This window comes from Malus domestica, chromosome 08 (assembly GCF_042453785.1).
Source record: "Malus domestica chromosome 08, GDT2T_hap1".
In the NCBI taxonomy this organism is placed as follows: Eukaryota; Viridiplantae; Streptophyta; class Magnoliopsida; order Rosales; family Rosaceae; genus Malus; species Malus domestica.
This window is the reverse complement of record NC_091668.1, coordinates 24,349,193-24,375,689: the sequence shown is the minus strand read 5'-3', so window position 1 is coordinate 24,375,689 and position 26,497 is coordinate 24,349,193. Positions and strand designations below refer to the sequence as shown.

General features: G+C 37.4%; 3 protein-coding genes across 4 annotated transcripts; 1 reads left to right on the top strand and 2 right to left on the bottom strand.

Annotated features, from left to right (window-relative positions):
- Nucleotides 1–581: 581 nt before the first annotated feature.
- On the bottom strand, nucleotides 582–3,289 carry LOC114826598 (uncharacterized). 2 transcript variants are annotated; one of them, XM_029107190.2, is made up of 5 exons: nucleotides 3,154–3,289; nucleotides 2,764–2,856; nucleotides 2,573–2,615; nucleotides 2,063–2,232; nucleotides 582–1,720 (listed from the first exon to the last, which is right to left on the bottom strand). In XM_029107190.2, the coding sequence occupies exons 1-5, from the start codon at nucleotides 3,154–3,156 to the stop codon at nucleotides 1,685–1,687; spliced, it is 345 nt and encodes a 114-aa protein (XP_028963023.1). In that variant the 5' UTR covers nucleotides 3,157–3,289; the 3' UTR covers nucleotides 582–1,684. The 2 variants fall into 2 exon arrangements, 1 of the variants encoding a protein (XP_028963023.1); XR_003775552.2 differs by lacking the exon at nucleotides 2,573–2,615.
- A 10,027-nt stretch (nucleotides 3,290–13,316) lies between these two features.
- On the bottom strand, nucleotides 13,317–13,805 carry LOC139198115 (uncharacterized). The gene has a single exon (XM_070826379.1). It carries the CDS (start codon nucleotides 13,803–13,805, stop codon nucleotides 13,317–13,319), a length of 489 nt encoding a protein of 162 aa, XP_070682480.1.
- A 10,210-nt stretch (nucleotides 13,806–24,015) lies between these two features.
- On the top strand, nucleotides 24,016–25,998 carry LOC103441647 (serine/threonine-protein kinase-like protein At3g51990). The gene has a single exon (XM_029107189.2). It carries the CDS (start codon nucleotides 24,341–24,343, stop codon nucleotides 25,895–25,897), a length of 1,557 nt encoding a protein of 518 aa, XP_028963022.2. The 5' UTR covers nucleotides 24,016–24,340; the 3' UTR covers nucleotides 25,898–25,998.
- Nucleotides 25,999–26,497: the final 499 nt, after the last annotated feature.

Below are 26,497 nucleotides of genomic sequence, written 5' to 3'. Positions count from 1 at the left end.
ACACATACGTTATATGTCATATACAAGTAGAGGAACACTTGTAAAAAGAAATTTTCTTCACTTGTATAATAACATATGGCATACCGCCTCATATTCCAACAAATTGAAAAATCTCAAATTATTTTGGTCTTAGACCTCAGTTTTTTTTAGTCTTGGATTCGTGAATCCCTTCAATTATAGCTTTTACTAGCAACGGTACCCGCGCGTTGTTGCGGGTTTTAAAACTAAAACATGCAGAGTTCTAAATACCTACGATATACAACACTATTTATATTCATGTGAAAATCTATTTACAAAGATATTTACAATAACTAACATATAGGCATCATATATCAGAGTCATTGGTTTCTGGTGCGGAGTTCACGGATTTGCGGAACCAGCATGGAAGAATAGTTGTACAATGTTAAATCAATGATATATATTACTAACTCCAACTATTAAAATTAAGACAAAATTCAAGTTTTGTATTGAAATTTAATTGGGTTTGTGCGATAATTATTGTGCGATATGTTACCTCAAACTGTCTAGGATTGCTAATGGAGGGGATGAGCTTTGCAATGTGAAGAGATTTGTCATTGTCATTGTTAATTAAGTATATAGTAGATTCTGTGAACTTTAATTACATCTTCATGTTCCATGTTGAAGGACTCCTTTTTATGTTTCATCAACACATTGTTTTCAAATTACAAAACAACGAGAAAATGGAGATATTACAACTTTTGATACAACAACAACAACAACAAAGCCTTTTCCCACTAAGTGGGGTCGGCTATATGAATCCTATAATGCCATTGCGCTCGGTTTTGTGTCATGTCCTCTGTTCGATCCAAGTACTCTAAGTCTTTTCTTAGAGTCTCTTCCAAAGTTTTCCTAAGTCTTCCTTTACCCCTTCGGCTCTGGACCTCTGTCTTGTAGTCGCATCTTCTAACCAGAGCGTTAGTAGGCCTTCTTTGCACATGTCCAAACCACCGTAACCGATTTTCTCTCATCTCTGCTACACCCATTTTATGTACGTGTTGATGCTTCACCGTCCAACATTTCGTGCCATACAGCATCGCCGGCCTTATTGCCGTCCTATAAAAGAGCGAAGCCCTAGCTTTACCGCAATTTCGTTCTGGATTCATTTTCATAAGGATTCGATGTAACCTAGGAGTGCCGGATGTCGACCACCGGACGCCCTCCCCCTCCTCCTTTATTTGGGCTTGGGACCGGCAATGTAAGATAAACTTACACAAGCGGAGTTATATTACAGCTTTTGATAATATAATATAAAAATTTGTGTTAAGGAAGATATTAGATGCTAATCTCAAAAGGGTCTGTTCCACCACTTAAAATTTGCAATACTAATTTTGAACAATGAATTAAAAAATTCTACCAAGAGACAGTAAAATAGTGAATCAACTTAATTTCTATAAAAAAAAATTTGTGCAAAAATTTCATGAAATTTTGGTAAAGACGGAAAGAAAAGGGTTAATGCAATCAAAGACTAATGAAAATTATGATATTGTTTTAACATTAACTCAGGTTGATTTTGGTCACCAGCATTAATAAAACGAATGACTTCAACTTGGGCAAGCAAACGATTAAATTAGATGTAAGCCAAGTAACTTAGAATTTAACCATATCAAAAAAGCACTGACAATCAAGCTAACCTCTTCTTTTCATATGAAGTAGAATCTGTTCTCTATTTTGCCTTTGTGAAGAATGCATTTTTCACACTCTACATACAAAATGCGTACATTGAAAATGGTCAGCAACAATATAAAAACTTTACATATACACTAATGTATATGTATCAAATACTATATTGTACATGTATTTGGACATAAGATATAAAGATTTACTAACATAACTAAGCTTAAATGTATCAAAAGAAGTAATTACAAATTGAAATCAAACTATATTATAGTTGTTAAAAAAAATCTGACTAAATTTTACAAATAGCATTATAAATTGTTAAAAAAATAACACCATTGTAAAAACTCACTACTCAAATATGCAATTCTATTAAAAACACATCACTAAAATTAACTCCAAGGAAAGGGGGATTAACAAATTATACCATTTTAAGAGTTGGAATTGTTTTATCTATATCTCGAGTTGGATTCGCTGGATTTGAATCCTCAGTTGACTTAGAAGGAGGATGGGCATGGAAAGAAGTCATCTTGCAAGCAGAGACCAACTGCTTTTTTACCTTTTGATCACCCAGGTTGTTATTTGACTCAAGAAATCCTGAAACCAACCACGCAATTAAATTAAGACCACAATGCACTAAATGACATTTACAACCACAATGCACTAAATGACATTTACAACCACAATGCACTAAAAGTAAAGACGAATGGAAAATGCTAAATAAATGTAAGTATTCATATCTCAATTTAATTTGCCAAATATTTTTCTAGCTGAAAAACTTTGATCTGCAAAACCAAATAACATTTTTCAACAAAAAAGAACTAATTTAACAAAGCAAATACAATATACAAAAACAACTATTCAATTTAGCTTCATTTAGAATACAAGAAGTCCATTCAAAACGACCAAAAGGATACAAATATATAGAAGAACCAACCTTTTTGAAAGATCACTGGTTCCGGTGTTCTACCGTTCAATAACTTTAGCATGAACCAAATAGTTGAAATAAAAACAAACTTGATTAACTAAATCAGAATAGAAAACCAATACAGATTAACAGAGAAAAACATATTCACACACATGCACAATACAATAAATACATATACAATATATAATTAAATGACATACCTTGATGGCCTGTGGATATGTGACCTTGTTTCGAGAAGAAGAGCAGAAGGAAACAATTCTAATGATGAGGGAGTACAAACTTCTGAGTGGGAACTGAAATCAGAAAAATGTAAATTTCAATCCATTTATAAATCCCAAATCACAAAAACCCAAATTTAAACAAATTAAAACCACCCGCACGTACAACCCGAAGAACTAACCCCAAAGCCCTAGCTTTTTTGACTAAAAAATTACTTTAAATCAAACTGAAAAACTGAAGATGGTTACCATAATTCAATAAAAATTAAAATATAATGAATTTACTCTTAACTATGGGTTTTTCAATAATCAGAAAAAACTAAAAATATCCCAAACGATCCCAAATTTTAGAACTGCTTTAAACCAACCTACCATGAAATTATAGCTTCTTGAGAAGTCTTCTTAAATCAGAACGGAAGAGGCAGCACAGACTGCCTTTCTTGAAAAATCTCAAATTTAAGTGTAATGAGAGAGTAAATGAGGCGTGGGAGAGAGTGAGAGAGCAATTAGTGGGGTGTAATGATGAGTCTGATGGATTGGTTGGGTGATGGTGATGGAAACCAAAGGAAAATTCCCACCTGAGAGTAGCACGAGAAGTGTGTCACCCATCCCATTCCTTTCTACGATGGCGGACACACGTACAGAAGAGGTAAATTCGTGATTTTACTATACAATACACAAAAGAAGTCGAGAATTGTTACCAAATGAAGGGCAATTACGTTAAAACACTATTAATGAACAATGTTAGGGAAACAGAGTTTTAGTATATATGATGCCTCAAAGTTTGGGCATTAATTACTTTATTTATAATACATTCGATATTATCTATACTGAGAAATAAAGGAATACTTACAATGGACTTGCCATAATAATTTGGTTCGAATTCGCTTTTGACGAGAATCGAACATAAGATCTATCATTTACATATAAAGAGAAATACAACCAGCACGTAATATTAAGTGGCTAATTACTTAAAACCTTAAATTGAAGCTTTAAATGACCATTATATACCTCAAATAATAAACCATGGCAATAAATGAGAGCATAGTTGATGATAAACTAAGTAAAAGTGAGGTTTACTCAACCCCTACTGCCCATGCATGCTGTCTTTAGGAAAGACATGACGTCATGTACAAAGAATCTCTCTACCATAAACCCAATCGCAAAAAAATAAACAAAATGAAAATCAGAAAAGTTACATTGATAAACTTAATATAACAGTACTGATATGATTTTTATAGCAAACTACATATACCTTTTGGTTTCCGAAAAACTTAGAGAATGTTAAAATCTCACATCGAGAATTTAGTTTCCGAAAAACTCCACACTTGTTGAGCTAGAAGATGATTAAGTTGTGAACAATATCAATGTTGAAAATAATGAGCTAAACTCCAAAATTTAAAATACATGTACAATTTATTGTTGGCCTTAAATCTAGCGCTTGGGTCAACAAGGCCCGCAATGTTCAATATGCAAAACAATTTGAGACCACATACATTACAGTTGGCATAGCCCAAGACTTCTCCCAATTTTGCTCTGACTTGCTCTTCTATGAAGATGCCACTTTTTATACGCATATTTGTGACATGGAATTTACTCTTTTAAATGAAACATTACATATATTTCATGGTACGCTAGATTCTTACACTTTATTAATAAGTATCGTTTATGAGATTTGAATTCTAAGTATTTTCGAATAAAATGGAGAGTGAGTGTCGTTAAATCAATTAGTCATTTTGCACTAGATTATTTTTTGGTCAAAAGAGTTTGATTTCCTTCTCCAAAATCTCCACTTGAGTTTTTAGGAGAGGACAGTGTCACGACTCATAGCCCAGGATCCCAAAAATGGGCCAAATAAGGAGCGAGCGGCCATTTATCATTAGGCTTTGTTGAGATGTTTCACAAATGTAACCTCGCAAATTCAAAAGAGAGACACTAAAAATTGAAGGGAAATATTAGGATCTTTCGAGCAAACGTAGGTGAGTTGATCTTAGTCATTCACTCTCGTAGTATCAGTCGTGCATGCACTCGTGACTTATTCTAGCGTCTCCGTCCCTTAAACATTTTATCAAAGGTGAATCATGGAGTTAAAAGGTGTTTGTTTGAAATCTTGGACATCCCTTATATATTGTGTTATCCACACATAATTTTTTATTTTTCATACATCTTTTATTAATTTATATCTTTTGATATTCTTCAATTTATTCGATTTTATAACGGAAAAGTAAAAAAAGTGTGAAAAGAAAAAAAAGGTATGCAAATGACATTGCCCTCCTTACAATTGACATTGATCAACTAAATTATTGTATGGACGGAACATTTTCTACAATAACTGCCCCAGCAGAGGTACTGAGTTGGGTGAAAGACTTCCCACTATTTATTTACCCAATGAAAAACAGAAGACTTACAAAATTTGTTTTCAATGTATTGATCTTTGTAATCTGACCGTGTGGTAGAGACTGTAAAATGTAGTTTTTGTAAATTAAAAAAAAAAGAGAAAGCAAAAAAAAAGCACAGGCTGAGAGTAAAAGTGGTAGATAACCATGCGCCATCATGCAGTTGATTTTTAAAAATGTTTGCTGCTCTAATTAAATTCGTCCACGCAGCTTTTCTTAATATTTCGGTCATATTTACCTGGGTGAATGTGAACACAATTTTGAATTGGAAGGAGATTTTCACTCTCCTTTTACACTCTTTTGTGTTTTTAGTCTTTGAATTAAATATATTATACGAAAACAACAAATATTATTAAATAGAAGCATGTGAGAGATTAGAAAAAAATGTATTTATAATTTTTCTGAAAATGTTTTACACTAAACTCTCAAACACAATGAAAGTTATTATTCTTCTTGGCTCAAGTAGAAGGAGTATTATCATGTATTATGTATCCATTCGATTGATGTTGTGTTTATAGTACAAATTAGGTTATGACTTCAATGGTCCGTAGCATTTAGTGCTACAGATGTTTTAGCTGTTAAAATTTGATTTTCACAACTGTTTAGATCTTTTATTTTTAATCTCAATAATTCATTTTGTATACCACTCAATGTTACGTGCCATTAATTAAAAAAGTTAAACAAACTACATAATTATATACACAATAGGACAAACACGTTAAGCATGGTACTTGGGTTGACAAATTTTAACATACAACCCTATAAATGTGGAAATATATATGACATTACAATTAAGTGACCAAATAGAAGAAAAAGTTACATATCAGATAGTTTTTTTTTAATTTTTTTTATATATATATCTCTCATTAGATGATTGCAAATCAAAAAAATCCCGCTACATGATTTAGGGTTTTCTCTTGTTTGACCGTATAATATATGATAAATCTCATAAGGACCCTGACTATTTCTTTTGAAGTTCTCAAATTTTTTTCTTTATTTTTGCTATCATTTGTTTACTTTTGTAGGCATATTTTGATTCTGAAGTTGACACTTGATGCGATTTTTTTCACATGATAAGATCAAACCTCAAAATCATTTGAACATTATTGGGAGGAAAATATGGTCTAGGTGAAATCATCATGATTTACAAGTGCGAATCAATCAAGCAAAGCAATATTATTCTAGTGGAATACTTTGAAGTGGACAAAGTTGAAATTGAACAAAAGAATGGCATGGCATGGCATTTTCCATTTGGTCTATGATGCATGTCATGGTCCCCACCATCAAATCTTCTAGAATATACAAAATCAAATCTGATATGCTCCAACGTATGACATGAAGCGAATAAATAAAGCATTAAACATACTGTTGTTGTTTGGACGGGACCGGAATTCCGACTGAGTGTCGTTGTTTGGTTGGAGAAATTCAAATGGCATTCATGGTCAAAACGCAGAAGGCTCCACTCCCAGGTCCTCTCAACGCAAAGTGTTTTATCCCACGTTTTGGAGTGCCGTGAAAGCCGACTACATCATGCCGCCTTCCCATCACGCTTATGTTTCTTTGAAAAGATCCAATTTCTAATCAAAAGGGAGTTCACTTATTACTTCTCCTTAGTATATTCTGTTAAAATCGGGTAGAAAAACGTTACTGCATGCCATAAAAATTTGGGTTGCCAGAAGCAACCAAAGTTATTAGCTATACCAGAACATATACATTGAGCAATTTGATTGTTGCGTTTTTTATCAGATAATTTGGTACACTATATTGTTAGAATGTCAAATGCACGATTACTCCTATGAATTATTGTTTGAGTACTTATGGAGCTGTTTAATAACCATTTTGTTTTCAGTTTTTGATTTTTGGGTAAATTACACAGTAACCCATCAGGTTTGAAATCTTACACAAACACATACAACATCTTTAAAACATTTCACTTTCATATCTCAAGTACCATTTTATTTCAAAATAATATCTCCGTTACATTTTTCATTCATTAATCCGTTAAGTGTTGACGTGGCTGCCACATGTGTGCCACATGGCAAATTAAAAAAAAAACCTAAATCTTCTAAATAAATATTAAAAAAAAAAATTGAAACCTTCCCTCATCCTCCTCTCTTCTCCCTGCAACCCCCAAACCCATATCCCCCATCTTCATCTTCTTCCCTGCAACCTAGAAAGGAAAAAAAAAAACCCCTTCAGTTCGTCTTTCCCCCTCCTCCTCTCTTTCTCCCCCATCTTCATCTTCTTCCCCTTGCAACCCAGAAAAGAACGGGAAGGAGAGAAAAAAAAAAAAAACCCAGATCGCGTCTACGCTGCCATCACTGGGTTCGTGAGGTGGAATCGGGTGTGAGGGTGGGTGCAGGTGTGGGGGGAAGACGAACTGGGTTGTTTTTTTTTGTTTTCGGGTTGCAGGAAGGGGTTTCGGGGGAAGAAGATGAACATAAAGGAAGGAGAAGGGGAAGGAGAAGGGGGAGGGAGGGTGAGTGCGGGTGCGGGGAGAAGACGAACTGGTTGCAGGAATGGGGATCTGGGGAGGGAGGGTCGGGGGTTGGGGGGGTGTTCTGGGTTTCTGGTTTTAGGGTGGGGGACGCGAGTGGGGGGGGGTTTGGGGGGTTATCATTTATGGGCTTTTGGTTTGGGGGGGACGCGAGTGGGGTAGAGGGGGGGTACAGGGGTGGTTTATTTCAATTTTTTATTTTTTTTATATTTATTTAGAAGATTTAGGTTTTTTTTTAAAAAAAATTAATTTTTTTGCCACGTGGCACACATTTGGCAACCACGTGGCAACCACGTCAGCATTTAACGGATTAATGGATGAAAAATGTAACGGAGGTATCATTTTGAAATAAAATGGTACGTGAGGTATGAAAGTGAAATGTTTGAAAGATGTTGTATGGGTTTGTGCAAGACCTCAAACATGAGGGGTTACTGTGTAATTTACCCTTGATTTTTTGTTTTAGTTTTCACTTTTAGAAAACTGAGATCTTGTTTGGTAATTACCTTTAATTTTTAGTTAAAAAAAAGGAAAACTGGGAGTCAAAAAGTGAAAACTCAAAGCGAAATTTTGAAAACTTAAAAAGTAGTTTTTGTTGTAGGCCTATTTGATGGAACGATCTTTAGGGTTTAGAGAGAGAGAGGGGGCCGACGACAATTAGAGAGAGGAGATGGTGATTTAATTGTGAGGTGTGTTTGTATCACCCCATTGTGCCTTTATTTATAGTAGTAGGAAAGGTAAAAACCTTTCTCTTTAGGATTACAACATTTAATAGGTAATCAACTCCTAATAGTAATATAAGATACATTCCCATATCTACTAGGATTTACACAATCACATTCCTATTCTAAATATGACTGCAACACTCCCCGTTGAGTGTGTAAATACTCAACAAACCATCGCATAAGATCTTCGGCAAATAAGGTAGAATAGTTGATGAAGTCATCGGCATAACGGGTGAATGCGAGTCTCAAATTTAAGAAAGTATGCATTTGTAGTAAAACTCACAAAACCTCACTATGGTAAAACCCAAGGGTATGGGGAAAACCCATAGACTAAGGAGAAAAGTGAGAAGTATGCATAATGTCTAAAACAAATGTCAAACAAGATGAAAGTAATGAACCGAATGGAGTATGATCATCCTAGGATGGGTGCCTCATTAAAACATCGTTAGGTAGTAAAAACCCAGTGGGAAAAATGTTCCTAATCGTAGGAAAAAGAGTATATTAAGATCAAGTGAGTATGCTTCTAGATACTCCCCTTGAGTTAGATATAACTTCTACATAAGAGAACTACAAGCAATTCAACTAAGATAATTTATGCATACCGATCCCTTGGACAAGCTTCTGAAAAGTAGACTTGGGCAATGACTTGGTGAAGAGATCGGCCAGGTTGTCTTGGGAATGGATTTGTTTGACTTTAATGTTCTGATGCTGCTGCTGCTGGTGTGAGTAAAAGAACTTTGGCTCTATGTGCTTGGTGTTGTCTCCTTTGATGTAGCCTTTCTTTAACTGCTCGATACATGCTGCATTGTCTTTAAAGATCGTCGTAGGAAGGTCAACGACTAATGTAAGACCACTAGTGCTTCGAATATGTTCCATAACTTCTCTCAGCCAAAAGCATTCACGCGATGCTTCATGCAAGGCGAGAATCTCAGCATGGTTCGACGAAGTTGCAATTAGCGTTTGCTTGGTAAACCTCCAAGATATAACGATGTCTTTAATGGTAAACACATAGCTTGTTTAAGAACGTGCCCTATGTGGGTCAGACAGATATTCAGCATCTGCATAACCAACAAGACGAAAATCAATCCGAGGACCATAGGGGGCGGCAACCCTCGAAGATTCATGGGTATAGAATAAGCCCAAATTTGTCGTACCCTTGAGGTAGCGGAAAATGTCTTTAACACCATTCCAGTGCCTGTGTGTGGGCGCATTGCTGTATCTTGCCAAAAGATTAACAACGAAGGAGATGTCGGGTCTAGTGCATTAAACCAAGTACAATAAAGCCCTAATTGCACTTAGGTAAGGAACTTCGGGTTTTGAAATCTCTTCCTCATCCTCATTTGAACGGAAGGGATCATGTTTAGCATCTAAAGTCCGAACGACCATGGATGTACTTGAAAGCTTTGCTTTATCCTCATTAAAACATCTAAACACCTTTTGGGTGTAGTTTAATTGATGTACTAGGATTCCATCCAAACAATGCTCGATCTCCAGACGGAGACAATATCGAGTTTTCCCAAGATCCTTCATCTCAAATTCCGATTTCAAGTGTGCAGCAATTTTCTCAAGCTTTACGGGAGTCCCGATGAGGTTCATGTCATCGACATAAACTGCAACGATTGCAAATCAGGAATGTGATTTCTTTATGAACACGTATGGGCATAATTCAATGTTCACATAACCCTGACTTGTTAAATATTCGCTCAGACAGTTATACCACATCCGCCCGGATTGTTTTAATCCATAGAGTGACCTCCTCAACCTAATTAAGAGAGTGTTCCATGGTCTAGAACTATTTGAACCAGTCAATGGAAGTCCTTCTGGAACTTTCATGTATATTTTCGTATCTAGATCCACATGGAGATACGCGGTTACCATGTCCATAAGCTGCATATTTAGTTTTTCAGAAACTACCGTCCATTGCTGGGGAATACGTCTCCTCATAATCAATCCCAGGGTGCTGAGAGAAACCTTGCTTTATGAGGCGTGCTTTGTATCGCACTGTTTCATTATTCTCATTACGCTTCCTCACGCAAACCCACTTGTAGCCAATGGGCTTCACACGTGGTGGTGTAGGAAAGATAGGTCCAAACACTTTATGTTTCACGAGCGAAACAAGTTTGACCTGGATTACTTGTTTCCAGTTTAACAGATCAGTTCTACGTCGGCATTTATTGACTGAACGTGGTTTATTGTCATCGCTAATCATGATGTTAGTAGCTACTGAGTAAGCAAATGCATCATCGACGATCATCTCATTCCTATTCCAAACCTCATCCAATACTGCATAGTGGATCGAAATGTCACGATTCTCGGAAGGCCGACATGTTTCATCTGAAGTATCACTGTAATCTAGAATAACTTCATGCATTGGAACAGATGAGTGAACGATGGTCAGATTCAAACTAGGGTCACTAGATGGTGCCATTTTCCTCTTCCGGGGTTGTGAATTCTTTGAACCAAGGGGTCTTTCACGCTTCAGGGTCGGAGCAAATGGTTGGCTAGCCGCCAATATACCTTGCCGCGTGGAAGGTGTGGCCTCCCCACCTTTAGGGAAGGTCCGACCTTCCCAGGCGGGTTATGGACGTACGCGGGGCACATCTATTTTTGCAGGTGCATTTGCAGCGGGTATATGTGATCTTGTTACCTTTGCTAGATCATTAAAAGCATCTGGCATGCTTTGAGCAATGCTCTGAAGATCTATAATTCATCGCACCTCAGTTTCAGACTGGGAAGTGCGAGGATCTAAATGAGACATAGTGACAGTATACCACGACAATTTGCGGCATTCTATGAAAACATTAGCATGCTTATCTCCTCATAACGACAAGAAGACTGTCTCATCAAAGTGACAATCAACAAAACGTGCGGTAAAGAGATCTCCTGTTAAGTGTTCTAAGTAGTAAACAATTGATGGCGAATCATAACTGACATAGATTCCTATTTTTCTCTAAGGACCCATTTTGGTACGTAGTGGCGGCGCTATTGGCACATAAATGGCGCACCCAAACACCCATAAATGTGAGACGTCATGCTCGTATCTAGTGACCAACTATAATGGTGAATGTGGTTGAGTAGCGGTGGGCCTCAGACGGACCAACATAGCTGCATGCTATATTATATAGCCTTAGACAGATACCGGCAATTTGGTTCTCATAACCAAAGTCCGAGCTATCAATTGAAGATGATTTATGAAAGCTTCTGCCATACCGTTTTGGGTGTGAACATGGGGTACATAATGTTCCACATCAATCCCTCATCAATCCCTACTGACATGCAATAATCGTCAAAATTCTGTGATGTAAACTTTCTAGCGTTATCCAGTCGTATCGACTTAATCAGATAATCATGGTGGTGAGCCTTTAGCTTAATGATTTGAGCTAGGAGTTTAGCAAAAGTAGCGTTGCGCGTGGACAACAGGCAAAGATGTGACTATGGTGTCGATGGATCAACCAATACCATAAATTATTTAAATGGTCCGCATGTTGGTTAGATAGGTCCACAAATATCCCCTTGAATCCTCTGAAGAAACTTAGGTGGTCATGAATGATCTTTGTATGTAAGGGTTGTGTATTCAACTTCCCTAAAGAACACTTTTTGCATGGCGGAAGTCCAACATAGGGAGGTAACCGATGCCTATGAGATGATTTGAGGATATGGTGCATTATGTCATGTCCAGGATGTCCCAAACGGTCATGCTAAAGCAACAAAGTGTCCTATAATTCAGGTATAGGGCCGGCCACACTATGGGCTTTTATGCCGCGAATGGTTGTCATGTACAACCTACTCGATAGACATTCCAACTTCTCCTGAATATGCTGTTGGCCATATTCGTACGAAGTGATACAAAGAAATTCAGAACCATTATCTTCAGTGGTTTCAATATGATATTGATTATCTTGAATATCTCTAAAACCCATCAACGTTGATATGGAACATGGAGAATAGAGTGCCTCCTTAATGGTTAAGATAGTACCATTAGACAACATGATACGGGCCCTTTCGTATCCTTCAATCAAGTTGGATGGGCCTAAGAGAATTGTCAAATGAGCTTTCTTGGGTATTAAGTCAGTAAAATAGTGTCATTCACGCAAGATGGTATGTGTGGTTGCACTATCTGCCAGACAACTAACTTCCCTACTAAACATACCTAAAAATAAATTGATTGATTTGGTCACATGCATAAATATAAGTCCATTCATTCAATTAAGCAATTCAAGAAAATAATATCCATTCAAAATAACAATCCATAATTCAAAACAAACCAAAACCAAACAAATTATTCCAAATACTTAGAAAAATTGTTCAAAATTAAACCATAAACCTAGAAAAATAGGGGGGGAAGGGTTGGCCACTCCTAGTGGGTTAGGCCACTAGGGGTAAACACCCTAAAAACATGTCTAATTTATTCATCCAGAGGGGTTGATGCCTCCTGAAAATTTGATATCTCCATTGATGTAGTAGCATATTTCGGATGATCCATATGTGTAAAGTTAGACTCACGACACGACGGGAATAATACTTGGTAATAGCCACGGGGGAAGCTCGGCATACGCGTGACCAATGATCATTTGATCCAAAACGGTAACACATGTCCAGTTTAATAGAAGCAGGCTGAACGGGAGCTTTGCCCTTATTCTTGAAGTTTGGGGCTTTATGGGCAAGTGGTGGATTCTGCAGGGTCACCTTTCCTCCCTTAGGTGTGGCACTCTATTGACCTTGAGCCGGTGGTTGGGCTTGCCGCTCATTGCCATGGCCATGACAGTTCTTTCGTCGTTTATGGCTGTTAGAATTGGTAGCATGCGCTTCAGGGGCGGTGTTCGAGCTAGTGGGTCAAGCTTGATGATTCTTCATCAAAAGCTGGTTCTGCTTTTCAGCGAGAAGTAAAACAAAGATCAAATCCGAAAACTTGGTGAATTTCTATGCCCTATATTGTTGTTGCAGGACAATATTGGTCGCATGGAAGGTCGAATAGGTATTCTCCATGAGATATGATTCGGTTAGTTCCACTATGCAGAATTTCAACAGTGAACAGATTTTATAAACTTCAGAGTTGTATTCATTCATGGACTTAAACTCCTGGAAGCTAAGGTGCTGCCAATCGTGTCTTGCTTCAGGCAAGTATATGTCGTTCTGGTGATCGAAACGGTCGGCCAGAGCAAGCCAGAGGGTGCGTGGGTCCTCTTCAGCAAAGTACTCAGTCCGCAGTGCGTCATGGATGTGTCTTCGAATGAAGATCATTGCAGTAGCCTTCTGAGCTTTGTCAACAAGTTTGTTGTAAACAGATGCCTCAATGGTGGCTCTAATACCCTTTGCAGTCAGATGGAGCTTCACGTCTTGAACCCACTTCAGATAGTTTCTTCCGGAGACTTCTAGAGTGGAGAAATCGAGCTTGTTCAAGTTCGACATGTCCCTAAAATGGAGGGAAAAAAATGTGATTAGTCATATGGTAAGCCATAGACATATATCGTAGAACATATAGGTTCTATAGATATGTATTGGTTTAATTTATGCCTGAAAACTACAGGTTTCATGTGGTATGTTTTGAATGAAAACTTCATGTTTCAAAGGCACTAAATTTGAAACTACATGTGCAATTTAGTTTTTATGAACAATTAGTTCATAAGGAGAGGTTCCTGCAAGAAACGCAGAATGCAATATACTAATTTAAATATAGTGGGTTTGAGTTTCTTCGGGACATCAACGAAGGGGTAAAAAGTGAAAATTAGGAATCAAAAAGTGAAAACACAAAGCAAAATTTTGAAAACTTAAACAGTAGTTTTTGTTGTAGGCCTATTTGATTGAACAATCTTTAGGGTTTAGAGAGAGAGAGAGGGGGCCGGCGGCAATTAGAGAGAGGAGAGAGTGATTTAATTGTGAGGTGTGTTTGTATCACCCCATTGTGTTTTTATTTATAGTAGTAGAATAGGTAAAAACCTTTCCTTTTAGGATTTCAACATTTAATAGGTAATCAACTCCTAATAGGAATATAAGATACATTCCTATATATACTAGGATTTACACAATCATATTCCTATTCTAAATATGATTGCAACAGTTTTAAGTTTTTGGTTTTTTTGTTTTTAGAAAAGTAAAAGTAGTTACCAAATAAGTTTTCATTTTTTAAGTTTTCAACAAAATAGAAACAAAAACTAAAAATTAAAAACAAAATTGTTATTAAACGACTCCTAATTCTTTCATATTGGGCATTTAAAAAGCCAAGTGAAGTATGTGACAAAAGAAATTTACAAATAATTTAATTCGATTTATTTGGCATTGGCATATTATTACATATGAACGCTCATTTTGATTGATTAAGGCCTAGTTTGTTATTGTTTTTTTTTTGCCAAAAATTGCTTCCTTTTAAAGTTAAGCAATAAAAAGGTATTTGGTAAAAATAAAATTTACAGTTTATTTTTAAAGCAATTTATTTTGTAGCTGACTATTCTCAAAGGACAGCAGAAACAATTTGTTAAAAAAGTGCAGCAATTCCAAATTGCTCTAAATACATGATACTCACGTTTTGAAAATAAAGGAAAACTAATGAAAATGACTTGAAAACTTTGAGTTTTAACGATACAGACAAAATAAAGGGTAAAGTGAATAGTACCATGATTGACTTTAGTGTAAAAATGTGATTTTATTTTTCGTTAAAGTGAACAATACTGTGAGCTTTTCATTAAAATTCCCTTGAAATAAATCTAAATTTAATTGTGTTGGTATCAATTCATTTGTTTATAGGATAGCTCACTATGAATTTTATTTATTTATAACTACATCATTAAAGCATACCTGTAAATTATCAAATACCTTAAAGAAAAAGGAAAACTAATGAAAATGACTTGAAAATTTTGAGTTTTAATCAAAATGACAAAAATGTGTTGTAAGTGAATAGTATTAGGAATGACTTTTTAGAATAAAAATATCATTTTTGTTAAAAATAAACAGTACCGGAAGTGTTTCGTTAAAACTCTCTAAAGAAAAATGTATCTCATAATAGAACTACACTTTTAAACTCGTTGGTAGGGGATTAATGAGCTACTCGTACATAGATTGTGCATTTAAAACATGGTTAGTGGGTCAATTACCTCGTTTTGTCCCTTTCCCTAACTTATTCCCTTCACCCACCACTCATGCTGTCATGCATATCATGTTCAAAATCCACAAACAATATTTATCACCATGTGTTTGTCTCACCAATCATGCACAACAAACATATGGGGCCCACTGTTCATCTATCTATTCTTGAAGAAATTTTTTAATTGTTGGAAAAACCGTTTGGTATACTAAGTGTCATATAATACAAGTAGTAGAAAAAAAATATTTTCAAGTATTTAACCACTTGTATTAGGGATGTGCTATCCACACACCCCTTTTTACTTCATACACACCCTCTTAATTTGCGGCCGTCGGATCGACTAATTTAAAGAAAATCAAAGGGCAAAAATTAACAAAGGGTGTGTGAAAAGTAAAAAGGGGTGTGTGAATAGCACACCCCCTTGTATTATTATACCTTGTGTACGAGCCGTATTCCTAACACACTAAAAAAAATCTCTCCTATCCTAGCTCATCAGATGGAAATAGAGTAATAATATCATTATTACAACATATTTGTTTGGAAGTTTAATTAATTTTGAAAAGGGTGGTGCTATCCATATATCCATTTTTACTTTCTATACACCTCTTGTTAATTTATGTCATTAGATCTTCTTCAATTCATTCATCCGACGACAGAAAATTGAGAGGGATGTGGGGTATGTGGAATATAAAAATGTGTGAGGATAACACCACCTTGATAGAAATAGTAGCATTATCACAACATATTTGTTTGTGTTATAAACTTCTTATTTAAGTGTGATTGTGTAAATCCTATATAGATTTGATTCTAGTTATTCTTTCCTATTAGGACTTGTATTCCTTGGAGGAGAAGAATTTCTTCTCTCTCTTGTTACTATAAATAAAGGCAATGCGTAGGGGAAATAACACATCCTTTACATAACCTTGCAAACACATCTTTCTCTATATTTTCTCTATGTCGCCGGCCCCCTCTCTTTGTTAGTTAAATATAGGTTACAACACATTATCAACACATTCATACCGCTGCGCTTAGGAATCTGATGTGGAAGTTTTTTGCATTAAACCAGTTCACGAATATCATCATACAATTAGGTTCTTTCAAAACAATGGTTTTTATCTCAATATTTTTTGTAGCCCTGATATTATGAACATTCACCATAATGCATGACCCAACTTTACGTTTTTCAAATTTTATATTCTACATAAATTATATATGAATTATGTGAATTTGATATTCCCATGAATTGCATCAAATATCTACTCATGCATTAAATTATATTTGAATATGCATTGAATGAATCTGAAAATTGAAAAAAAATATATTAAAATATGGATTAGGGTTTTGTTCTAAACCCCTCCATTGTGTGAGCCACGGCTGGCGAGCTGCCAAGCTGACGAACCACTAGCCCCAGGCCTGCAGCTTGTGTGGCTGGCTGAGTTGCGAGACCACGAAGCTGAAGTCATGGGCTCCTGGTCTGAAACCCAGAAAACCCGACACCTTCCATGGTGTCTCCACCATTGCAGGTGGGCCTGCAGCCCAATCCTGACCTTAGGTCCTTATCCCGGTGACCTGAAGATCGTCCCCCCGCCCGATAGGTTTTTTGACCAAGATTTATTCGAATCTCATCGATTTTTTTTCAAAATTTCGAGTCAATTTTCCTAGGGTTTCTAAAAATGTTAAGAGTTTCCACTCTCCGTTTACCTTTATGGGTCGTCGTTGAACCCATGTTTTTTTTGCCGTGATTTTTGCACCACGACATGTCCTCCTGAAGCAGTGGTGCTGGTCATCTTCTTTTGTAAGTTGACCCAGCTAACACTGGGTGTCTGGTCCAAATCCTAAACTCACTTGGGCTTGGCCCATTCTCGATGAGCACCAGCCCTTTGGCCACGGTGTTCCCATGTCTCACACCACAGAGGATCACAGCTCATGTGGCTTTACGGTTTCCATGCACTGCGTTGCATCGAATCCCAGCCTATGCGCTGGTGCACCCATGTCCGCGAAACACCAGATCAGAGCTTATTTGGGCCTCTGTCTTTGGGCTTACACCTGCAGCCTATTTTCTGTGATGCTGGGCTTGCCTACATGCTAGACCCATGCTTACCCTAGCCCAGTTTTGGGCCTGGATCTCACGACACCAGTTCATTCAGCCTACCTGTGGGCTTTGGTCCAAAAAATTTTTGGGCCTTGAGTTTTAATTGCATTTTTTTTAAATAATTTGGGTTTCATAATTTTTCTCCCGCACTTTAATTTTGGCCCGAAGTCCAAATAATTAATTCAATTATAATTCTAGACCTGAAGTTCTATTTGCATACTTTTTTGTTACATATTTCTGTATATATATGAGTTTGTTTGTAGGTTCTATGAACCTGAAGTTTATAAATTTTTCTCGACAAAATTAATTGAATGGATTTAAGTTTTCAAACTTTTATGCATGTGATTGGTTCAATTAATTTTATTCTAAGTATGACTAGTGAGACAGTTAGTTGTCTAACAGATAGTGCAACCACGAACACCGTTTTGCGTGAACGTATCTATTTCACTAACTTCATACCAAAGAATGCACCTCTGACAACCCTCTCAGGTTCATCTAACCTGATTGAAGGATATGGAAAGACCTGTATAATGTTGTCCAATGGCACTATTTTGACTATTCAAGAGGTACTTTATTCTCCACGTTACGAAAGAATTTTGTTGAGCATTAAAGATATTTGAGACAATAATTAGACAATAATTACAAAGCTAAAACCTATGTAGAAAATGGAGTTGAATTTCTGTGCATAACTTCGTATGAATATATGGCCAAAAAGAGTATTCTTGAGAAGATAGAGTGTATCCTAAGTGGTCTGTATACTATGACTGTACGCCCTATTGAAAGCCACTATGTGGACGACCCTACCTTTAGAGACCGCACACGAAATTACACTTTGGCATGATTGTTTGGGACACCTTGGACGAACGGTGATGTGCTGTATCTTTAAATCTTCACACGGGCATCCAGTAACCCGAAGTTTATGTTCGATTCAAGGAATCACATGTCAAACCTGTTCTTTGGGAAAACTTATTATTAAGCCTTCTTATGCTTGAATCCTCTGATTTTTCTATAAATGATTCAGGGGAACATTTGTGGACCGATTCAACCTCTCTGCAGACCATTTAGATACTTTATGGTTTTGGTTGACACTCCTACACGTTGGTCACATGTGTGCTTGTTGTCAAAAAAGAATGCTGCATTCTCCACACTGGTGGCTCAGATTAACAAGCTCAGGGCTCACCACTATGATTATCCAATCAAATCCATTTGATTGGCTAATGTTGGAGAATTCACATCTAAAACTTTTGATGACTATTACATGTCGATTGGGGTTGAAGTTGAACATCCAGTACCCCATGTTCATACCCACAATGGTTCGACAGAGGCATTCATTAAGAGTTTACAAATGATTGCTTGATCATTGGTCATACGTACCAAGCTCCCGATTGCTGCTTGGGGCCATGCAATAATGCACGCTGCCTTCGCTTGAAACCCGTTGCGACCGAACCATATAACGTTATTCAGTTGGTCATTGGATACAAACTCGACATATCGCATCTACATATTTTTGGTTGTGCGATCTATGTGCCAATTTCGTCACCATTACGTACAAAAATGAGGCCTCAATGAAGGATGTGAATCTATGTCGGATATGATTTTCCTTTGATTATTAGTTACTTAGAACCTTTGACAGACTATTTGTTTACCGTTCGTTTCATGGATTGTCACTTCTATGAGATAGTATCCCGTCGTTAGGGGAGATAAAAATGTCAACGTTCCTGAAGAATGACCCGAATTATCGTGGACGACTCCCACTTTGTCTCATTTAGATCCCCGCAGCGCCCAGTCTAAGACTGAAGTGCATTGCATATTAGATCTTCATAGAGTAGCTCAGAGCATGCCAAATGCTTTCACCGATCTAGTGCGAGTGACAAGATCACATATTCCAGTTGTGAATGTGCCTACGAAGATGGATGTACCAAATGTACGACATACTTCCCTCCTGGAGGCCCGGGACACCATTTTAGCCGATCCACATAAATTAATAGCTAGCCAATCCTCTGCCCTTACACATAAATGTGGCATACCACTTGGTTCAAAGGATTTACACTCCCGGAAGAGGAAATCTAAGACATAGGCACCTAAAGAGCCTACCGTGAATTCGACTGTTGCCAACTCATGAGGAAATTCTAGATTACAGAAGCGTCCTTGAAGAGATGAAACCACACCCCGAGAATCGTGAAATTTTGGTCCGTTATGCTAGCTTGGATGATGTTTGGTGTCGAAATGAGATGATCGTCGACGATGTACTAGCATATACAGTAGCTATTGAGATCATGTTGAGCGATGACATTGAACCCCATTCTGTTGATGAATATCGATGTAGAACTGATTGGTCAAACTGTGAACAAGCAATCTAAGTCGAACTCGATTCGGTTACAAAACGTAAGGTGTTTGGACCTGTAACTCATATGCCTCCACATGTGAAGCCCATTGGTTACCAGTTCATTTGGAAGCATAATGAGAGGAACAAAATTGTGTGTTACAAAGCTTGTCTTGTTGCACAAGGCTTCTCCAAACGCCCTGGGATTGACTATGACAAAAGTTATTCACCTGTCATGGATGTGATTACTTTTTGCTACCTTATCAGTTTGGTAGTTTTTGAAAAACTGAGTATGCAGCTGATGGATGTAGTAATTGCGTGTCTTTATGGAAATTTATATCAAAGTTCCCGAAGGACTTACATTGACTGGATCAAATATTTCCAAACTCCGAAACATGCTCTCAATTCGGCTTAGGCGTTCACTTTATAGTTTAAAACAATCCAAAAGAATGTGGTATAACCGTTTGAGTGAGTATTTGACTAGTCAGGGATATGTGAACAGTGAACTATGCCCTTGTGTGCTTTCGATTTTGCGATTGTTGACGTTTATGTCGACGACATGAATCTCATTGGAATTCCTGAAGAGCTTGCAAGAACTGCCGTGCACCTGAAGTCAAAATTTGAGATGAAAGATCTAAGAAAGACTCGATACTGTCTCGATCTTGAGATAGAGCACTGTTCGAATGAAATCTTAGTACATTAATCGAACTACACCCAAAAAGTGTTGCGCCATTTTAACCAGGATAAAGCGAAGCCTTCGAGTACTCCTATGATCATTTGATCGCTAGATGCAAAACGAGATCCTTTCTGTCTAAAAGAGGATGATGAAGAGATTTTGGAGCCTGAAGTTCCTTATCTAAGTGCGATCGGCCCTTTATTGTACTTAGCTCAATGCACGAGACTCGACATCTCCTTCACTGTTAATCTTTTGGCAAGATACAATAATGCACCAACACGCAGACATTGAACTGGTGTTAAAGACATATTCCATTACCTTAAGGGTACTACAGATCTGGGCTTGTTATATCCCTACGGATCTTCGAGTGATGCCGCACCCATTTATCTTGAGTTGATTATCGCCTTGTTGGTTATGCCGACACATGATTCTTATCTGATCCGCACAAGGTTCGTTCTTAAACGGGTTATGTCTTTTCGAGGTTAGCTAAACAAACCTTAGTTGCACTTTGTCTAACCATGCTAAAATTCTTGTCTTTCACGAAGTAACTCATGAATGTTTTTGGCATCGAGCAATTATGGGCCATATTTGAAGCTTCTGTGATCTTTACCTCGTCGTTGATGTCCCGACAATGATCTATGAAGACAACGGAGCATGCATCAAACAACTTAAGAAGGGTTACATCAAAGGAGACAACACCAAGTACATTGCGTCGAAGTTCTTCTTCTCACATCAATAACAAGAGCATCAGAAAATTAAAGTCACACAAATCCATTCACAAGACAACTAGCTGATCTTTTCACCAAATCACTACTGAAGGGGACGTTTTAGAAACTTGTTCAAGGAATTGGTATGCGTAAACTTTCTGAGTTGTAACATTGCTAGTTCTCTTTGGAGTTATGTCAAACTCATGGGGAGTATCCTGAAGTATACTTTCTTGAAATGTACTCTTTGTCCCTACAATTAGGAGCATTTTTCCCACTGGGTTTTTGATACCTAACGAGGTTTTGACGAGGCACCCACCTTGGATTGATCTTATCCCTGATGACGTCCCGTAGACGTTTCATTTGACTTTGCATTACTCATACATTTTTCCTTAGACTATGGATTTTGTCCCTACTCGATTTTTTGTCATAGCCTTAGGGTTTTTTGTGAGATTACTATCTTATGCAAGTTCCTACCTTATTTGAGAATAGCGTGTTCCCAAAATCAGTGCCGACGAGTCGACTTCCGCAACTCTACATGATGTCGAATCGACTTAAGTATTTACAAACTCAAGGGGGAGTGTTATAAACTTCTTATTAAGTGTGATTGTGTAAATCCTAGATTAAATTTGATTCTAGTATTTTTTCCTATTAGGACTTGTATTCCTTGGAGGAGAAGGATTTCTTCTCTTTCAGGTACTGCGTAGGGAGAATAACAAATACTATACACAACCCTACAAACACATATCTCTCTATATTTTCTCTGTGCCGCCGGCCCCCTCTCCTTGTCAGTTAAGTATAGGCAACAACAGTTTAGAAGTTTAATTAATTTTGAGAATTGTTATTAGCACTCTAAAATTCTAATGTGCACTCCAAATTTTCTATATTTAGAAAGAATAAAACACTTATGAGTAATGCACAATACAAAATTTAAAGAGCCAATAACAGTTCCTTAATTTTTTTTTCAGCAGGTTCCAAAATTATCCTTGACTGCTGCCTATAACGCTATCAAGTATATACAAAAGCAGATAATGAAACCAAATTAAGTAATTAACATGCTGAAATGGAAGTGATAGCTTCATTTGTTCGAACTTTGAATTTTTATGAGTGGTGGTTTAAGAAAATATAGCAAAAAAAAAAAAAAAAGGTGTAAGATGGATTATCAATCAAATTATTTGTTGAATCCACCTTGAGCTAGTGGCTAAAAGCCGGATTGCGAGACTTTCTTCAAATAAAAAACTGGCGGTCTTGGGTTCGAAACCCGTTGTTGGTGTGGAAGCCAGACATGTGGGCAAGGGATGCTGAAATGCGTTTGTAAATCTTTCCAATCCTCATAAGGAGTGAATAATTGTCACTTGGCACCAATTGTCCCCCTTTTAAAAAGGAAAAAAAAAAATTATTTGTTGAATCATAGAAAGTTATAGTTCAATATAAGCTAAAAAAAAAGCATTTCAATGTGTTTTCTCTTTTTTATTTAACAATTATCGTCTAGGAAATTTGAATTCACATTAGGCCAAAATTAGTATTATATTTTGCAATGCTTACTATAATTCGAATTTTTCTTTCTTTCTTGGAAAGACCAGAAACTTTATTTTGGTCTCATTCTCTTACTAAAACTAAATTTGTTCCACTTTCTCTCAGAAACTTAATTTTCTTCCCATATTGTTTAGATTGTGTCAAGTTCGTTAAATGTTTGTTAATTTTGCTTATGTAGCATGAGCGAGACCTACCTGTTGCTGTGCTTACTATATTATTGCTACCTAAGAAAGTTTAGTAGAAAAGGTAAAATCCAAATAATATATGAAACGGAAATTCAATCCTGTAAGAAAATGAAACCAATTGAATTTTAAGGGAATTGAGACTAAAGATCAAGTTACATGTACAATGGCAATAATTAAGCTTAAAATTTGAGTTCATCATGAGGTGTCTTTAGGAAAAATAGATGAAGCAAAAATTCATGTCCCACAAGGCCCCAACTTCTCTCTTTAAAGGGTATTGTGGTAGAACAAAATTTTAATCAAATTTTATAAATCAAATGATGTGATTGTTGATGATGAATTATTACTTAAGTACTGATTAATGTGTTTATTTTTTTATTAGTAACACATCATTTGATTTGAAAATTAAATTTAAAAACTTGATCTTCTTAGTATTACCTTTTAAATCGTTAAAGACCAACAACCCCAAGAAATTCCTCTCAAAGCTGCATACTTTTGCATGTAAAAAACATTAGAAATAATGCAAACCTACCTTTGCCAAAGTTCAAAATTTGCAGCACACCTCTTTTGAATTTTTTTCACATCTTCCCCTTTCTTTACCCCAAAACCAAAAGCTGTGCAACACATTACCATATTCAAAGACTTTAGGAGCCAGTTTAGTATAAGGGGTGTGACATCTACACATCTCATTTTACTTCTTACATATCTTTTTAATTTTCTACCGTCAAATCAAATGAATTGAAGAAGATCAACGGACATAAATTATCAAGGGATGTGTGAGAAGTAAAATAGAGTGTGTGGATAACATATTCCTACTAGAAAGGGAAAGTGCTAAGGGGTAGAGGCTTTATTTATTCATGAAATTTAGCTCTTTAAATTTTTGTTTTTCTAATATTGTGAGAGGTTAAGGTAAAAAGTTTGTTAGATGGCTAACTTCTATTGGCTATGAGTTTCCTTCTAAATTGATCCTGGGTAAGAGCTGTGGAGCCTGAAAAAGTAATGAACTATTTTAACCTAAACTAAATATATCTCATTAAAAATTAAATTTTGTAATTTAGAGCTAAATATTACTCTTGTGCTCTAACCTCTCACAACAAACCTCCCCTCTCTATATGCATTATATAGTGTTACTCACACATTTATTTTTATTTTAAATACTTTTTTTAATTTCTAGAAAAATCAATTGTCAAAATTAAAAATTAAAAAATAGTGTGAAGTAAAAATGAATACATGAATATTATTAGTGGCTTTTGCAGCTTCACACCACCTCCTCCCTCCCCTCCCACCTTTACCTTTATCACCTCCCTCTCATCCTCCTCACTTCCTCGAAAAATCCACTGAAAGATTAACAGCATGGGTTACTTCTTGTGCAAAGCAGAGTCGGCAATCGCCACCTGCGATCCCTTCAACTGGGACCGCAAGAGAAAACCTAGAACCCGCAAACCCAAACCCAATAACAAGCCCATCAAGATCAGACACTTTTACTACGACGACCTCGTCGCCGCCACCAATGGTTTCGCCGCCGACAGATTTCTGGGCAAAGGAAGCCACGGAAGCGTCTACAAGGCCATTCTCGACGGCGGGAGCCTCGTTGCCGCCGTTAAGAAAACGAAAACCACGAAACCATCGCAAACGGCGCCGTCCTCGTCGGCGAGTCTTCACAATGTGGAGAACGAGATCGAGATCCTCTCGAGAGTCCACCACCCCAGGCTCGTCAATCTAATCGGGTTCAGCGCTGATGGAAGAAACAACAATAAATTGCTCGTCGTCGAGTACATGCCCAACGGCTCCCTCAACGACCTCCTCCACTTAAACTCCCGACCTCCGGGTTGGTCCCGGAGGGTCCAGTTCGGTTTGCACGTGGCGAAAGCGGTTCAGGCGCTCCACTCGTCGAACCCTCCCGTCATCCACCGCGACATTAAGTCCTCCAACGTATTAATCGACAAGGACCGGAACGCGCGGCTCGGCGACTTAGGGCTGGCGTTGAGGGGACACGTGGAGGATGTTCTAGTTAAGTGTACGCCGCCGGCGGGGACGTTAGGGTACCTCGACCCGGGCTATCTTGCGCCGGGGGATCTAAGCGCCAAGAGCGACGTCTTCAGCTTCGGAATACTCATGTTGGAGATTTTAAGCGGGAGAAACGCCATAGACGTGAATTACAGTCCGCCGTCGGTGGTGGACTGGGCCGTGCCGATCATAAAGCACGGAGACATCGCCGGGATTCTGGACCCGAGAATCGGACCGCCGTCGGACCACGCCGTCATCCGCCGTGTGGCGTTGTTGGCCGCGAAGTGCGTGCGGTCGTCTGCCGAGAGGCGGCCCACAATGGCTGAGGTCGTTGAGCGTCTGAAGCTCGCGAGGAAGAAAATTCACGCAACGCCGATCTGGAGCAGCTTCAAACGGCGCGTGAACATGAAGAGGGTGGAGGATAAAAACAATCATCATCAGATTCACCAACCCGAGTACGAAGAGGTTGTAAACGTGAAGAGCGTGAGAGGAGGGAGTAGGAGGAGGTTGAACGGGAAGGTAGCGAGTGTGATGGGCGCAGAGTGCGAGGGTGAGAGCGAGGCGATGATTGGTGGGCGCGTGAGGAGGTCAAAGTCAATTGGGTCGGTGAATGAGATTAAAGCAGCCGGGGGAGGGAATGAGGTGCGGAAGGGAGCAGGAGGAGGGGTGGCGGTGAGGGTGGCGCCGTCAGTGGTGAGGTTGAACAAGTCGAGGTCAACGGGGGTGTTGAATTTGAGTAGTCCGAGGGTGGTGCGTCATCAGAAAAGAGGGTTTGTGTTTGAATTTGGAGGGAGGGAGGTTGATTCGGTGGAACTGGATATGTCAAAGTGGATGATTAGTTTGGATAGAAGTGAGAAATCTGACAAGAAAATGCTCCAAAACCACTGGTTTCTATCTGACTAGTTGAATTAATTTGGGATTATTGTGTTGTTTACTCAACATGTTGTATGTTTGTACTTTATTATGATCGAGGAAAAGAATTAGAATTAATTAGAATTATGCCACATTTATTATTTTTTAAAAAAATTATTGCATTTTTGTATTAGGATTTCATGAAAATTTTATGGTGCTAAAAAAAACATAATGTTAGAGAGACCGAAATTTTAAACCAAATTTGCAATAGATGATGTGTGCTCAATGAAAAATGTATATTAATTAACATTTGAGTAACAATCTAATCATCAATAACCACATCATTTAATTTATAAAATTTAATTTTCTAACATTACCCGCTCTAAAATATTGAATGTTTCGATATTAGAAAAATAGTGAAAATTCATGTGATTGAATTAGTTGAAGATGATGCATGTGTGGACACTTAAAACGTCGAACTTGAAACGTCAAAGATTTGTACTAAAATGTCAACTGGTTTGTCAAACTTGAATTTAATGTGAGCTGTGTATATATATGTGTGTGTATGAGAAAACAATTTAGTTTAGTTGTTGTAAGTAGTTTAGTTACAGTATTGGTGTTGTACTTTTTTACTTTCTAACTGAATTCAAA

Coding starts and splice junctions, on each gene's coding strand:
- LOC114826598 (XM_029107190.2), bottom strand. Junction 2,616..2,763: donor CATATCCACAGGCCATCAAG/GTATGTCATTTA, acceptor TTCATGCTAAAG/TTATTGAACGGTAGAACACC. Junction 2,233..2,572: donor ACCAGTGATCTTTCAAAAAG/GTTGGTTCTTCT, acceptor GGTTGGTTTCAG/GATTTCTTGAGTCAAATAAC.
- LOC139198115 (XM_070826379.1), bottom strand. CDS start 13,805: ATGTCGAACTTGAACAAGCTCGATTTCTCCACTCTAGAAGTCTCCGGA.
- LOC103441647 (XM_029107189.2), top strand. CDS start 24,341: ATGGGTTACTTCTTGTGCAAAGCAGAGTCGGCAATCGCCACCTGCGAT.